This window comes from Pygocentrus nattereri, chromosome 11 (assembly GCF_015220715.1).
Source record: "Pygocentrus nattereri isolate fPygNat1 chromosome 11, fPygNat1.pri, whole genome shotgun sequence".
In the NCBI taxonomy this organism is placed as follows: domain Eukaryota; kingdom Metazoa; phylum Chordata; class Actinopteri; order Characiformes; family Serrasalmidae; genus Pygocentrus; species Pygocentrus nattereri.
In genome coordinates this window covers 36,815,917-36,833,229 of record NC_051221.1, presented here as the reverse complement: position 1 = coordinate 36,833,229, position 17,313 = coordinate 36,815,917, and the positions used below count along the sequence as shown (strand labels likewise).

Sequence of the window (17,313 nt, the reverse complement as noted above, 5' to 3'; positions counted from 1 at the left end):
TAGGTTTAGCATTAGCTCATCTGAAGGGACATCCTCAGTCCCTCAAGCAAACTCATCAGGTTCAAAAAATGTGCAACTTTACGTCCAGTTACTAAAAATGTCTCTGTTTCGATTCATATTAATATGGTTTCTAGAGTTTGTCAGCTTTAAATTAGCCCACATTTATTTTCTCAGTTCTCAGTCTTGTATGTGTGCACTGAAAATCCTGTAAGCCAATATTATGACTAAAGAAAATTTCGTATGTATTTTTTAATGTACTCTAAATTAGGGCTCCTGAACATTTAGTCTGTTAGCTTAAGTGCTGCAGTTGCTACCAGGAGACTCTGGTCTGCACTGAGCTGAAAGTTGGAAGGACAGTAACTCAGGGAGACAGGATTTTTATTTATTTACTTAAAGTATTACTGAATAATTCATGAGTTACTGTATCATCAGTCTTAAGAGCAGCAAGTAAGTTTTAGACTTTAAAGGGTTAATTCAACAACAGCAGGTACACAACCTCAGATATTCGTCCAATTCGTCCATAATAGTTTAATGTGGTTGGACAGCTTGAACTCACTGACTCATTTGGGAAGCTTAGATAAAAGAGATTTGGGACTGAGGACGCACTGGTGCAAGACTAACTAATTAACAATTGCTGTTTGTTGTTTTGCACTAATAGTTTTAAAGATTTGGCGTCTGGCTAGCGGGCCTCTGTGGAGGACAAAAAAAGAAAAAAAAGAACTTACCACCCCCACAAAGAAGACCATACATGAAAGAGAGAACCCACTGGTGTAGCCTAGGTAGCCTGCATGACAACAGGAGAATATGCATCAGGTGTAATACTAAAACACAATCACACATCTCAAACACAAAATCAAATGGAGGCCTTACCCAGGTTCTTGAACAGCGACAGCGGTAAGATGACTCCAAAAGAAACAAACACCACCAGGTAATTACCGTTCAGGTACCATTCACTACAGAGAAGCAGGAGAACAGGCGACATCACTAACTCACCACATAGCGACCAACAACAACAACAACATGCTGTGACGTGCATCAACTACAGACGTTCATTAAGGATGAGCGATGAGCCATAAAATACAAGAGGCAGCTAGATTACTGTTATAGATAGTTATGGCAAGTAACAGTTCACATCTTCATGGTAACATTTGGACTCATTTACATTGGCATCATTTACACTGGGGAGTTTTCATGTCCCTACCACTTTTTGAATTGCCCAGGTTTGTCTCCACCATTGACCCCAGTGTAGTCTGCTAATAGATATTCAAAAACTCTAAAACCTAAGATGACTTTCACAATGCAGCAAAGTCAAAGTGCTCTTTGATCATTCCTCAACATTAAACAAACATGAAAGAAATCTCCGACAGTAAATGAAGCAGCTCACTGAAAAACAGTTGTGTTGTTTATGTGCAGAGGTGATCGAGATTAGCTACATATGTTTGACCAAAGCGGAGTGCAGTGGTTGAACATTAAATAATTTATTAGGACAAATCTATTCAGCACATCAAGCGTTCAGTTCTTATTTTAGAGTAACTGTTTAGCAGAGCTGTAAGAACATAATATTGCTTTAGCTTCATGTAACATTTAAGGTTCATACTTTCATATCCTTTTCAAAACACACCTAGGCACATGACCCTGTATAGTCCTCGAGCCTAACTCTCATTATAGAGTGATAAATTTACTCACGTAATCTTGACACTTACTGGTTCCAAAATAGTTAACCCACTAATTCAACACACACACACTTACCCAGAGTTCTCCTCTAGTCCCATAAAGGCTCGGATGACCTCTGGCAGCTCATATTTCACTATAAACAGGTAGCTGGACATGGCTGAAAAGAAACAAATTAATCACAGAATGCTCACAAGACACATCAACTCACATCCACTGTCTAAAATAATGTATTACATCAGTGACTACAGCAAGAGGTCAGCACAAAATTCAGCAACATGAAGAATCTGGCAGGTCAACCCTGAGTGAGGATAAACACTGTTCACACACACACACACACACACACACACACACACACACACACACACAGTACAGAACCATCACACAGTTGCAGCTTTTCTCACCTCCTATATTCTGCAGGATTATAGAACCGAAAGCTGCCATTTTCCCTGGCCAGCCAAATGCCCTTTCACCCAGCTTCTCATAGATGAGAGAACCTGGAAGGATTGAAACCTGATGGTTACAACACTATTTATATCTTTTTAGTGTGTAGTGTATGTACGAGTCTGTAGGTGTTGCATACCTCCTTCTTTAGCTGTTACCAGCAGGAGATGAATAGAGTACAGTGACAGAACAGCCACGCCCAGCAGTAGAATGCTGCAGAGTAAATCCAGAACAGCAGAGTAAAAGTAAGCTCATTGTAACATTCTCAAGTAATGCATAATTGACTTTTATCAACTATTTACTTTTCATTATGCTCTCAATCCAAGTTTCCTAAAGTTCATAAACACTACTTAAAGCCCATTTTAGAAAAACGTGTTCCACAACACTGAGATATACATCACATTCTGTGCACGGCCTGTGTGCCGCATTTTAAGTCTGTCTTATATTATCTGTGTGTTTGCACAGCTGTTAAGTAAAGTGTATGCTAAATGCCTGTGGTATGATGGTTTTATATATCACATCACATTACATTACACAACACACACACACACACACACACACACACACACACACACATACATACATACACACACACATACATACATACACACACACACACACACACACACACACACACGGCCAACTTCATCCTAATACTGTCTCCTTATCGGGCTGACAAAGCAAGAGCCATCAAATCAGCAGCTCCAGGTCAGCAGGGTTCTGTTTGGACCCAGTCAACCTTCATGTGCCATTGCTATATGCCTGACAGAGCGAGCAAGTGAGTGAGTGAGCGAGCGAGTGAGTAAAATTCTGAATCAAGATCATAATCGATTGAATATGTCGATTATACATTGAAAATGATTCTGGCTTCTGAGGCAAAGAGATGGGACCACAATTTTGACTGTTTTTCTTGCTGTCAAATGCAATAACAGCCTACTGGAACAAGTCTAATTTGATCATCTTTGGATACATAACTTTTTTTTTTAGCTTAACTGTGTTGCTAGCAGCACTGAGCTGAGTAGTAACTGTTTTCCCAGCTTAATAAATAGTTATCTTTCTTAGCTAGGCGATGTTACATGGGTTACATTAACTACGTAAGGTTAGCCACACAGGCTAACCAGAGTTACTGTACAGGTGATGTCAGCTACATAAGCTAGCTAAAAAAATGGGAAGTGACCTTTCCTTTATTAATTATATAATGTCTACAGGAAACCCAAATAGAGAAAAAACAAACAATAAATGAACATTAAAGAGTTTTGACACATAAAAAGGTGTTGTTTTAACATTACACCCCTCTGATAGAGAGATGGGGAGGGGGGCACTCCGGTACAGTCACTGTACACCGGCCACCCTCGCGCCAAACGAACAGAAATAGCCGCCTGACACAAGCAGGAGAAGAAGAGTGATGGAGACAAGGCTGAACATTGACCCCTTTCACCAGTCAGGTGAAAGCTGGACTGAGCCCTGATGGTGTGTTATTCATTCTCATGCTATGGGGAGAATGAGAGGTCAGCGGTCCAACTGCCCAGTCTCAGTCAGAGTTTTTACAAATGAGGAATAAGTTAACCTTCTCTCTCTCCTTTTCTTCATGTTTTCCTCATCTAATCATTTTGCTCTAGCCTCTTTCACTCTCTCTCCATCTCTTACTCTTCCTTTGTCCATCTCTGTCTCTCATGCCTTTTCACTCCCCTCAGGGGACAGTAAGGGTTAAGAGGAAGAGGCCAGTGAAGGGGGGTCCTCATCCAAAAATAGCCCTGGCGTCTCTCTCGGCTCTGCTACATATCCAGAGTAACTTCACTCTGGGATGCAGCTCAGGAGACCCCCCCCACAGCTGCACTGACACTCAATCCACAACTCACACAGTGGACCCAACGGTCAGTAGTTCACTTACACAAAGAGGACAATGCCAGTGTTGGCCATAGCGAAAGACAGGCCCAGGATACCGCTGCCCATGATGGCGTTACTGAGGTTAAAAGCAGACATCCCAAATGATGCATGCCCTGGGTGCTGAGAGAAAGAAAGAAAGAAAGAAGGAGAGAGAGAGAGAGAGAGAGAGAGAGAGAGAGAGAGAGAGAGAGAGAGAGTGAGAGAAAGAGAGAAAGAGAGAAAGAGAGAGAGAGAGAGAGAGAGAGAGAGAGAGAAAGAAATTTGATAAAAACAAATCGATAATTATGGAATCATGTAAAATTACTGTTAAAATGCACAAACACAAAGGAAAAAATGATCTAAAGTAGTGAAATGTATACAGCTGTATGAAAGTTTTGAGTACTCCTGCTCAAATGACGTTTTGTTCATTTAATAAGTGATAAGTTAATCCATCTTCTACAAAGTAATATACTTTAATGTGGGATATTTTAGCAAATTTTATTGCACATTTTTTAACATTAACTTTTGCACAGGTCACATTTTATGATTATGTATTTTTTCTCTGTAATGTTACATTCAGCAGATTATAATTGGGCATTAAATAATTGTGCTTTAAAATGTGCTCTCTAAGCTATTAAAATTGTCAGAAAAATACTTGCCGTGCCTCCTCATCTTAGAAATATGCATGAACTTACTAGTCCTCTTCTCAATTTCCACTAGCACCATTAATTGTTACCTTATTTGTGGTTAGTGGACCATTCCTATTACTATTTTAATACATACAATGATTCTTTTCAAAATTAAACGTATTATTTAATACATTTACTAATAAAGAACAAGATGTTTATGACAATATTCTTACATATTCTTCCTCAAATTTCTTCTTTTTCATTCCATTTGCAAGGAACTTCTGGCTCTCTGCATCTTCTTCATCCATATACTGGCTGTAAAAATGAAATTTAGAACAGGTTATTATGGGAGAGAGGACTGACAAAAGCTTTAATTTGGAACAATGGTAATGGACCTTATTTAAATACATGCATGCCTTATTTAAATACCCAATTAAGTCAAATAAAATGATATGACTTGATGACTTGATATCTATAAATTCTACAAACATTTATCTCTAACATCTGTATAGCCAATAAACCTAATTCTCATTGTGAAATGGTTAAATGTGAACCTCACAGTTTCTGTAAAGCAGCAAACAGCTGAGAATGGCATTTGAGAGCACATGCTGCCACAGAGAACAGGGCAGCAGAGGAATGACTAACAGACAGAGGTAGACGTAATGTGGTCTGGAAAGCAGGTATGTGTGTCAGGGTCCTGTGCTGCTCACCTGTTCATGGTGGTCTTCTCTGAGTCGATAGGCATGGAGTAGCGCTCGTCCATACTGTCATCGTCTGCCTCAGTGCTCACTGGCTTCAGCTCCATACGGTCCATGGCGTAAGCAGAAGGGAAGACAATACAGGCAGAAGAGTGGAGGACAGAGCCTTCTCAGTCAAACGAGGGGAAACACTGACTGTAAAACAAGAGCACAGGGAAGTCGGTCAGAGAGCACTGTCAAGACGGCCACAAGGACATGAAAAACCTTCACACACATTTACACGCATGGGCTAAATTTAACAAGCTAGATAAGACACATTTGTAGACAAACAGCAAATGGATGAAACGTAGCCCGTGTCCTATATTTAAAATATAGGTCAGGAATCACTAACAGGAGTCTTAATACGAGGAGATGCGGCTCATTACAGCAACATCAACTTATATACTAGGGTTGAATGATACGGACAAAACACTACTGCAAGTATACTGCCACACATTATATTGTATCTAATACAGTGCTTTTCAAACCAGTCCTCAGCGCCCATTAGACGCTCCAACTTTTTTGGCCCAACCTAACTCACAATCCACATGTACGATGCAAGCACGTGGATCATCTGGAGGGCCCTGAGGACTGGTCTGAGAATGACCACACTAATTGTTATAAGGACTAATTTTGATATTTAAGCGTCCACAAATAATGAACAGATATCCTGTTAACCGATAAACAAAAAAGGAAAAAAAGCGCAACAACAAAAATGACCAAAATTGAAAATAAACAAAACAAAACAGACTTCGGCCAAAATCAGCAACATGATGACGTCAACATTACATTTACGGCATTTGGCTGACGCTCTTAACCAGAGTGACTTACAATTTGATCATTTTTTACATAGGTAGGCCAAGGCGGTGTTAGGAGTCTTGCCCAAGGACTCTTATTGGGGTGTTTGCCCAGGTGGGGATTGAACCCCAGTCTACAGCGTAGAAGACAGAGGTGTTAACCACTACACTATACCAACCACCCACCACACAAATCAACATGTTAGTTTGTCACAGAAATAGATTTCCACTGTTTCTGGACCTCGCTAACATCAGCTACAGCAGTTAGCCTAGACTGCCTTGACAAAAAGTCCCTTACATTACAAGCTTCCATTCAGGCACTCGCGTTTCATATCGGCACAGTGTAGTTAACATACAACACAACATCACAAGCACAAGCAAAAGCTAACATTTATAGTCTTTTTAAAAGAAAAGCCGCGTTTCATTCCATTCTACTCTGAATATTTTCTCTGGCTTTCTGTGATGAAACGGAACAAGCGCCAGAACAGTGATTTAAGGTTTCGAGTACTGCCAGCTTGAAGCTTGAATGGTTAACCGAGTAAACGAGCCCATCATCCCTAATATGAAGTGCCATGGTTAAGCTTATACATTATTATACATTATTTTTGGTGCTTAATTCATCGAAACACCAGACGAACATCATGACACGCAATAAAACATTCAGGGTTTGGTTAGATGCTTATTTGCACACCATAGACCTCTATGACATCACTATTGCAAAGGTCTATTGCAATAATAACTAACAAATGTTATACAGTGCATCCCTAATAAATTCCTGTAGCGAACAGAGGAACAGAGGACAGGTGAGAGAGACAAGGATGATCTGTCTGGAGTTTTAGCTGTGGACAAAGCACAATGACATGGACCTCTGTTTATGCACACAAACAGAGAGTCACCATGGCATAAGCCTGCTTCGGGTCATAAGAGATACAATGTTGCTATGTGTAGCTTGCTCAGTTCAAGCTTTTTTCTAGGCCAAGAAGCAGAAGAGTGGAGATGAGAAATATTATGATTTCAATGGTTATTAGTGTTCTTAAATATTTTATCATATTTTAATACAGTACAACAATTGTTATTCTCATAATAACTCATAATAAGCAATGTTCACACCGTGCCACCCCTACCAAGGTTTCACACCAGCAGCCTAATCTAACCAAACAAACAACAAAATGGAAATCACATGTAAACAGCATGTCCTTCCCCTGGTTCTGTTTCATAAGTAAGGACCAGGAATTTGCTAGGTGTAAGGATCTTGAGAATGAATGAAAGAGGACCATTTAGTGCTGCAGCAGAAACTAGACATCTACTGTCGCGTTTAAAAGACTGGAATGCCCTGTTATATTAATAATCACTGTTATTTTATTCAACTATAACTTATGCAGTGCAGACACTATAAAAAAGACAATAGAAGATATTTTAAGAGGTTTTATTTAATTCTAAGCATTTTGAGAACACCAAGTTATTTAATGATTATTTATGAAATGTGTTTATTTACAGTATTTTCTTGAAGAGTTACCTGCGTCAAGGTCTGATCACCACGTTTCAAACACAAGGCATTGTGATGTTACTTTTATTACATCAATCTCAATGTTAGACAGCTTCTCAGTCATTACAGACTCATCTGCACCTAAAATATGTAACTATTTGGATCGTTTCCTACCAATTAGTTGATACCTTTACTCTCTTTACAAAGTTTACAGGAGAGGCATCAAAACAGAATCACTTCATACATCTAACTGCAATTTTCTTTTTACTTTGTATTGACAACAGTGATCTCAAACTTTTGAACTGTGATTCCAAATGCGCAAGTTACACTCTAGCAGAGCTGGTGAATCAATTCTGCACTAGAGCCACGCCAGACACCCTGGGATTTCATACTTAGACAGAATATTAACTGAATATTATTGGTAACAAAATGTTTTTGCAAAGCATCTGAAAATAATATCGGGAGAATATAATGTAGGGGCTTCAAGTAGTCCTGGCCAAGTTATCAGGACCTGTGTGTTTTCCAGCTTGATTCAAATAAAGAATTATGTCAACACAATTACTACCAAAGAACTTAATGAACTCAATGCATCTCATTTTTTCAGTGCCCAGTCTGATAGCTGCTCAGAGCCCAGCAGAACCAAGACCCTGGGTCAGTTATTCGAATAGCGCCCTGTTGGACAGTCAGGAATAGTTCCCTCATGCCCTCAGTGCTAGTGAGGAGAATGACATTATGTAATGCAGCAGCAAATAAGACAACGTTGCCAAACCATTCGCCCATCAAATTACCCACAGCTCTCCTCATCCTCACACAAAGCCCCCTTTGATAGAGCGCGGCCAGGATTGTTCCGGACCCTGAGATACACGTTTATAGAAAGCTGAAAACTTTCCACTGAGGCACTTTTGGCCCACAAGAGGGAACAGCAAGAGTGCCACTGAAAAGAGTGCTGAGACACTGAACACTGAGCAAGCTGGGGTCTGTTTACATCTGTGATACACTGTCTGCCCAGCACACTGTAATTAGCTTCCAAATTCTATGCAATTTTTTATGCCAAATTTGTCTTGTTTTATACTTAATTTTCTTTCCTTCTAGGCTGAGGGAGACTAACAGATTCAACAGCAGTACCAAGATTTAGTTCAGTGCATCCCTTATTTTTCCAGCTATATTTGTAAGTAATGGGTAGTTTTGTAACACATGAACATTTCCTTTAACATTATGAGAAGAGTACTGACAAGTCATAGTGAAGCCTGCTAAACCCGTCCTGCAAGTGTGAATGCATGAGCAAGTCTTTCAGTGACTTACACAATATATATGCAAAGTACCCATATGACAGCACAACCCAACCACAGCTTTTTAAAACCCTGCTCAGGCTTTTAATTACTCCTCGTAAGTGGATAGCAGTCTACTTTGTCACTTTATAACTATGTCATGCCTCTGAGAAAAGGAGAACAAACTTAAGCAGCAATTGAGGATATACATATTTAAGTCATGTCTGCTCTGAACTACAAGTCATTTACAGTCAAAGCGGCTTTACGTGTTTAACATGGTGGTCAAAAGGATCAGCCTTACTGAAGTTTAGTGAGTTTGTCACAGTAATAAACCACGTAACATCTAACATTCTCCTCAACAACACTTGCGAAATGCATTTATTTGGATTTAAAGGGGAATTCCAGCATCACATTTTCTGCATAATAAATGGTCAATATGTAAACAACCTCAGTTTCATGTAAAATGCGTCACTGTAGACAAACTCACCAAAACAGATTTCTTAAAAGTGGTGGCGACAGTAACCGAATGTCTGAAGAGTTTAACGCCTCCATAAGGTACCTCAAATTTATTACAGGGAATAAATCATGACTACTTGGCCTGATGCCTGAGAAATTGTTTTACCATAATTTTATGGAGACGTTTCTGGCTAAAAACTAATTTTATATAGCCATTCATAGCAGAGCTGAGCTGACATTTTAGAAAAATCAATCGAATTCCAGCTTAAAGAACAACTGCAGCAGAACATGAAAATGAAGCAGCGCACAGAGTGAAACGGATCGTGCGCTCACAGGAGTCTCACACCGACTCTGCATGGAATGCAGGGCAGCTGGGTGAGGCTAGCGCCCTTTGCAACAGAACAAATAGCCTTCTAAGTTAAGTTGTGCTACGACCAATATCCCACGCTCATAGGCAGTTACGACACCAACCGCAAGGCCCCTTCAGGGGACAAAAGACACTGACACACTCTGACACAACTGAACTCTCACCTAGCAAACACAGCTGCATATACAAAACCACTAACATGAGAATCACAGATCTCAAATGTGAATTCAGGTGTTTATGGCTGGTTACAGTGTAGATGAAGCTATTTGACTGCATTCAGGTACTCACAGGTTATGGGGCTCCGTATTGACAGCAGGAAGGAGAAGGGTAGCTTTTACTCCTGCAGGTAAGTGGCAGCTATTAAGTGCAGAGGGAGGGCCCTCTCTAGCCAATCAGGACTCCTCTACTGTTAGCTGTTGTCCCCCTCCCCCTGCCCCCCCCTCCCCTCCTCACCTGCGTCATCAGACACAGAGAACACACAGGATACTAAAAGTGCACACAAGATAACATGCATTGCATCATTTACTGTTTGTTCTGATCCTCTGGGATGAGAGGGATGGGGAACGTTTTTGGGATATTTGTCCCCAATATACACAGGCTCACAGGATCACACACGCTTGCTTACACTGACACACACACGCACAGTGATAGAGATGCACTCCAGCAGCTGCTCGGCTGTGGGGGGGCAGAGCTAACACCTCTCATACTTACTGACATACACTGTAAAGCCAATGTACACCAGCCTAGAGATGCACCATACAGCATTCCTGCCTCAGGGGCCAGACGACGCTTTATGTTTTAACCCCCACAATCTTCTGAAAGGACTCCATAAATCTCAGAAAAGACATGAGTGCTGTTTAGAGTTTAGAAAAGTGACAATTTAAGTAGCCTATGTTACAAACTGGCTACTGGTATCAGATTAACTGATTAAAAGCCAACCTTACATGTTTTTCTTTGTCTTCTTCGCAACCCAGATAATTATATTAGGTCTCCAATTAACTTGAACATCATCTGACATTATAAACATTACAATTTTGCACACATTCTCACATACATATCATCACAAGCACACCATTAGTCAAGTGACAAGGAGCACTGCAAGCTTCACCGATAAACTAAGAGCTGCAGCAGATCACCCACAGCATGAAATCATCTTTAAAACAGCCCAGTGTGCTAAAACGACAACGGGACAGAAATAAAACCACTCTTACTGTCTGGATGCAGATGCATTTTCTCATCTCAAGGAGAAAGAGCTTTCCTGTGCGGAGGGTCATTCCTTATATGGAGTCAGAAGCACAGCATTCAGCTCCCTGAGCCAATCACCAGCTCTGGCTCAAGGGTCAAAACAAAAGCAAAGAATTTACACTTCACCCTGGTATCATGCCGAAACTCATACTGGGTTCAAATGCCCTTTTCCAAACTATGCTAGACACTTTCCATGCATGTAGAAGCTGCCTGGCAGCCACAACAGAGAGAAGGATAATAATTCTGTCGGGAAAATTCATTTACACAATCATAAGGTTCTTCGGGTTGTAAAAGGCCCTGTCTACAATGCCGGGCACTGCTTTATAAAACTGCTGAAGACAGTGTGATTTCCAGTGTTAAACTGTGAAATATCTTCCATTATGAAAGAGCATACAAGCAAACCAGAGCAGATTAGATGGAAAGGAAGACCAAACTGCCGCAACTCATTTCCCTGGGACTGACTCAGAGCAAAACACATGGCTCCTCAGCAAGCGCAAACATTGCCCTCAATGTACAAAAATGTATACAAAGCTGTGGGAACGTTAGCTTTTCGAGTCATTCTAAGGAGCCGCGGCTGCCCACGCGACCCGTCCACCAAATGGCAACATGAAACCTCTTACAACCCGTGCTCGCTGATTCTTAGCAGAAATATCTTCAAAAACAAGTTTCACACCGGAGCAATCTGGGAGGATCTACACTGAATTAACGTGTGAAATAATTATAAAATAATCCTTATTATAATCGTTACTTGTCTTAATTTCACAGTGCACAGTATATCACATTTGGGTGGGAGTGTCCAGTTTATCTAACCTGAACTTAACAGTGAGAGTGTATGCATGTGATCACTTATTATGCCCAAATGACCACCCAGGCACGTGCCTCTTTGCCCTCAGACTGTATATGCCTCTCTGGTTGACTGTTTAGTAGAATAACTATTTTATGTAACCATTCTTCAACATCTGTTTCAGTGATCCTTAGCTTAGTTTTTCCCCCGGGATTAGAGCTTGTGGTTCGGCTTGGGTTCTACGAGCACTTCTGGTGTAGTACTGACCGCTTGTGGTTGTCCTCAGTAACTGCGAACTGCCATCCAAAACGCTGATCATCTCTTTAAGCAAGCATGACGTTCCAGCATCACATGTGGTTATTCTGAACAACAACTGTGTTTTGACAGGTTTTGGTTTCAGTAGACACAAAACTCTGTAGAGCACTCAGACTTATGACTGAATGCCATGAACTAATTAAACACTACTCAGGCATTGCATGCTGAGGTTTTAATCCCTGTATAGATAGCGATGTTACTGATTTTGGCTGCCTTTCTAAAAAATATATATATATTTTTTTATCTGCAACATGTCCCTCTTGGTTGAGATAATTTAAGAGTATTATACAATAAATTAAATTAGGTTTAATTAGCTTTTATGTAGTCCTCCCCTTTGAGCTTCTTCGCCTCAAAATATCTGTGCAACCCTAAAAAATGTCTGATTCTCCCGCTCAAAGTATGCTGCATTAATGTAACCAACACTAGAGCAGAATCCCATATATAAAAGCTCATATATGCCCTTGAAATAGGTTTGAACTCCAATATAAAAAAGCTTTTTAGAACAATTTGGGAAGTATACAGCCATATAATGGGCTACGAAAGCTGCTCTAAGATTTCAAGAGGCACCTGAAAGGGTTTGCTTTCAAGCGCAAATATAACAAACAAAATACCTTCAAAAAAACATTGTGCTGAAATGAGTGGATGAAGGCATGAGTCAGTGTACAAAGCAGTAAAATCAGCAACAGGGAGGAGATTTCTGCATGGCTAAATGTCAATGTTAGCATCTAAAGGGTAGTTTATATAGCAGTAATGCACAAATCCGGTCTCTGCAAGTGGATCCGGTTACCACTTGTCCCTCACTACAGCCAAATGTTTTGCACAAGGCACCACCTGCAACACTGTGGGACAAGTGTGTCAACTGAGTAAAGCAAAAGACAAAAGAGCAAACATACATGCTACACCGAAAAACATATCTACTACACTTTTCAGCTTAGAGAACCGCTACCTTTCATTACTACAGATATAAAGTAGAAGAGGTCTTCATTAGTACCTATTAGTACTCAGACCCACCCTCTCTCACTGTAATGTAACATTCCACATCTGCCCGAGTTAACCCTCACCATTCATACCTACATGCTGATGGTACATGTCATGCAAAGGTCAAGCTTGGGTCCCCACCCAAAAAAATGCCCCATCAGACAGAAATGGACCCCAGGCTTTGAAATTCATATTTATTACAAATGGAGAAAGTAATACTGTACTGTCAACAAGCTGTAGGGGAATGTTTAGTATAGACCATCACCGGTTAGAAACATTCTGAAACTCTTTTTCCTCAAGATTCACAGGTGTGAACCCACACGGTTTGCCCATATAAAAGATGGCTTTGTTGCAATTTTGGAACTATAGGACCATTTAAGGCTGGGATGCATTAAACTAGATTTCCTGTAGGTTCCCACAGCCTTTGGTGACAATTCAGTGTTCAGATTTGCTTTTCACTAAGCGCAGTGATCAGTCTTCACATAACCAAAACAGATCACCTCCCAGAAGAAATGAGCCAAAATATCAGAGCATCGCTTACAGCAGTATATTTCACATTTACTTACATTTACATTTACAGCATCTTATCCAGAGCGACTTACAAGAAGTGCTTTGTCTGCCTAGAGAAAGTATCTTTGCTAGTTACCAACAGATTAGAGAAAGACAGTCCTGAGCTCAGATACTGCTAGAAACAAAGAGAAAGAGAAAAAGGAACAGAGTTAAACAAAGAACTCTTTGCCATTCAGTGCAATACAATACACAGTGTAATACAATAAAATATAATAAATAAGTGCAGCTTATAATTCAATGCTCATTTAAGTGCTGTGTGAAGAGATGAGTCTTCAGTCTGCGTTTGAAGACAAAAAGAGACTCTACTGTACGGACAGCCAGTGGGAGTTCATTCCACCACCTGGGTGCCAGTACAGAGAACATTCTCGACGCTTGTCTTCCACACGCCTTGAAGGATGGTGGGTCAAGCCGAGCTATTTCTAATTCAAATACAAATTTGAAAATGCTGTGTATTTACAATTGCATTTCCTTTATGAGGGAATGAACACACTAAGACATAAACCAAACTCTGGATGCGTGTTTTCACTTGCATGTCTGTATATAATGGCTGGATACAGTTAAAATGGAAGTCCTTCTGACTTTGTTTCATTTTCACTGCCTTAATGGTCTGACTAACAGTCGCCCAATGCAACTGCAATTCCTCATTGTTGTGCTCCAACTCTGCCCAAATTCAAGTGCATTTGCAACCCTGTTTGCAGAGGCATTTTCACTGTCAGTGAGGCACTCCTGTCAATCAGATGCTATGGGTCTGACATAGGGAGGAAATTTTTGTGCAGGTGTGTTTTAGAAGAAAGTCCAAAATATGGCGCATTAGAAAGCATTGCTACTGACATTTTAACACTTGCCAAACAGGCTGAACATAAATCTGTCTAGTGATCTCCTGTAGTTGCTTGCAGAAGTGATTCTTGACCGGCTAGAAAACCCTGGGGCTGCACAAGCACAGGGTATTTTTTTTTGTTGTTGTTTTAAACATTTCGCACCATTAAGTCACTTAAAATGAATGTCAAAAACACAGTTTTTGCAATACAATATTTTGCATTTGAATTTGGATGGCTTAGATAATGCACACTTACATAGGAAATGCATTATAAACGCACATATTCATTTTCAAATTTGACAAAAGTCTGGAATATGCTCTCATAAATATATCACAACAAAGATATATGGATATGAGTGTATTTATACAGTTTGAAGGCAGTTAATGTAGGGTTGCTGTCTCTAGAGGTTGACACAAATGAGAAATCTTTTACAGAGGTTATCTAAACTTGTAGGGGAATTCACCTCTGTCGCTCAGCCTGCAGCTTTCATAATTCTTTACACGGAATTGTATTACTGTTGGCATGACCCTTGACTGAACCATAAGGAACCTTTTTCATGTATAAATGGCTGCATCTAGACAATCACAGTCTCATTTTAAACCCTTTAAATCCCTAATCTAAACATTTTTGGACAAAGATGGCATAACGTGCAGGTGCATCCTGAGGCAGAAGCATTCACACGAGTCTGTGCATGTGAGCTGGCATCGGTCTGCTGGCTACAGTGTACAGCCTACATGCAAATATTGCTCAAAGAATCACCTCTGTGCTTAGATAGGAGGCTTCATTCTGTTGACCCCTTGAATGCTGGGCTTTATTCATTGATGAATCTAATCACAGAATCTTATGCAAGTACAATATGTTGTTTAATAATTACATGCTATATATTATTAGTCACTACTGTGAAACTAATATACAGTGTGGGTTCATATAATATCCCCCAAGTTTTAAACTGGGATTTCATTGTTTTTTTTTTTTTCTTAGTTCATATATAAATCATACAAATGTAACAGAAACCACAAATCAGAAGAGTTTAATGCATCTAATACATATAAAAAAACACTGCTTTATGATAGTTCAGCAAGAATGACTTGGCTCAAAACATACAGCTGGCATTTGTAAACAAAAAATGACAAAAATGGAGATGATTGAAATGAACATGATATACAACCTCCACAGGCACATGTATGTTCACTGATCGTTCTGGAGATTTAAAAAGGCTATATTGGTTATAAGATCAATGATCCGGACCCTGGCTCCTTTCACCACCACTGTAAAAATACAAGTTTCCACATTTTATATCAACCGAGTGTTTATACCTCAGCAACCGGGTTATGCAGAAAAGGGTAAAACACCTTTTGAAGGGGTTAAAAGCACATCTTCCTCCTTAGGGTGATCTTATCTAGCCAATATCAACAGTGAATGCTTTGATCAGAAACCAGAAGAAAAAAGGATGAATCTGGTCTGACCCTGTAACAATCCTGAAATATCACACTCTCACGTTGTCTGATGTAATGTCGTTAGCAGCGCATTTCTTCCTGTGGGCCTGCAGAGTGTTTGAGTAGTTTGAGTACGACAGACTACTTTCAGATAAAAACTTAGAGTAAAGACCTTCAACTAAAAACAACTCATTTTAAAAGTTCAGTAGGTTTTACAGAAAAACGATCAGATTGGGGTCAGCCAACAGAATATCAGCATCTCAAAAGAAAACTGGTATCATAGCATCCCAGCATAAACACAAGACATAAAATGCCCCATAACGACTTCAAATAATTCCTTTAGCTTTGGACTAAAAATTACAGGCTTCTAAATACAGTAATTAAGGCTGTGAACATGGCAAAACAAGTGAGTAAAGTGAAAGCTCTCTCTAACAGGACTGGTGTTTTCTTATGTCAGCACTGGAGTATCAAACCATTAAAAGTTTGATAATTAGCTAGAGTGCTGAGATGATTTTAACATGATGCACTATAGATGCTGGGCCTCATACAGTTCAGTCGTACAAACATGATTCATTACACCTGCTCTCATTAGTCACGTAGGACTGAAACCACAAACACTTCTGAGGTGAAAGTAAAACTGAGTTTAAGAAATAGTGAAGACATCTGTTTTTCGCAACTTTTCGTGGTTTCCTTGATCACAAACACTCTGTCCATGACCTTACTGGACTTATCGATTTGCTCTTTTGGGGCTTTGGTGACACAGCAAAACTACAAATAACGGTTAAACTTTCGGGAGGCTCTTTTGGGAAAATACTGCTCTGGCCTTGAGAAAATGACCTCTGATGTCTTGCACAAAGCAGAGGTGAAAACACCCAATCTGCACAACATACAGTATATTGGAGGTTAATCATTACTGCAATACGGCCTTTCTTTGTGAACCTTCTCAATCAAAAAAGCAGAGCTACTACCGAGCTCTAACGAATCACGAGTTGTTTAAGTGAACATTAAAGTTAGTAGCCTGGTTGCCTTCAAATTTTGACTTTAATACACTTCAAATAATAAGTAAAACTAATATACAACACAGACTATTGTTGAGTTAACTCACTTTCACAAGTTCAATTAACTCAAATATTTAAGGAAGCCACGTTACAAACCTTTCTAAGCTAAAACATTCTTTTTGCACAACTGTAGATTAACTATTTTATTTCATCTATACTGTAAAAAGCATTTTGTGCACCGTTTTCACTGCTTAGTAATTACTTCTAAACGCAAGCTCTGAAAACTCACACTGTGCTTTTCTTATTTGCACTTCAGATGTTCTGACAGTAGTTCTGCTTTAGAAATAAATCAGTGTTTAAATTCCTGCTTCTCAGGAAAGAGACACAAAGCACAGAGGTATGATGTCTATGATGGAAGCTCCTTGAAGTTCATACCAAAATTACCACA

The 17,313-nt window shown here is 39.8% G+C and overlaps 1 protein-coding gene across 3 annotated transcripts in view; it reads right to left on the bottom strand.

The window, feature by feature from the left end:
* Positions 1 to 17,313, bottom strand: part of slc38a4 (solute carrier family 38 member 4) — a 43,878-nt gene that overhangs the window by 15,495 nt on the left and 11,070 nt on the right. Inside the window, exons 1-9 of one of the 3 annotated variants that reach the window (XM_017683091.2) lie at positions 10,933 to 11,045; positions 5,321 to 5,503; positions 4,844 to 4,925; positions 4,007 to 4,122; positions 2,255 to 2,328; positions 2,076 to 2,168; positions 1,750 to 1,831; positions 871 to 953; positions 726 to 784 (exon numbers count right to left, since the gene is read on the bottom strand). In XM_017683091.2, the coding sequence (XP_017538580.1) occupies positions 726 to 784; positions 871 to 953; positions 1,750 to 1,831; positions 2,076 to 2,168; positions 2,255 to 2,328; positions 4,007 to 4,122; positions 4,844 to 4,925; positions 5,321 to 5,424 (693 nt within the window). In that variant the 5' untranslated portion in view covers positions 5,425 to 5,503; positions 10,933 to 11,045. Of the gene's footprint in view, positions 1 to 725; positions 785 to 870; positions 954 to 1,749; positions 1,832 to 2,075; positions 2,169 to 2,254; positions 2,329 to 4,006; positions 4,123 to 4,843; positions 4,926 to 5,320; positions 5,504 to 10,009; positions 10,130 to 10,932; positions 11,046 to 17,313 lie in introns of those variants that run through there. The other 2 variants (XM_017683089.2, XM_017683090.2) reach the window with 2 other exon arrangements.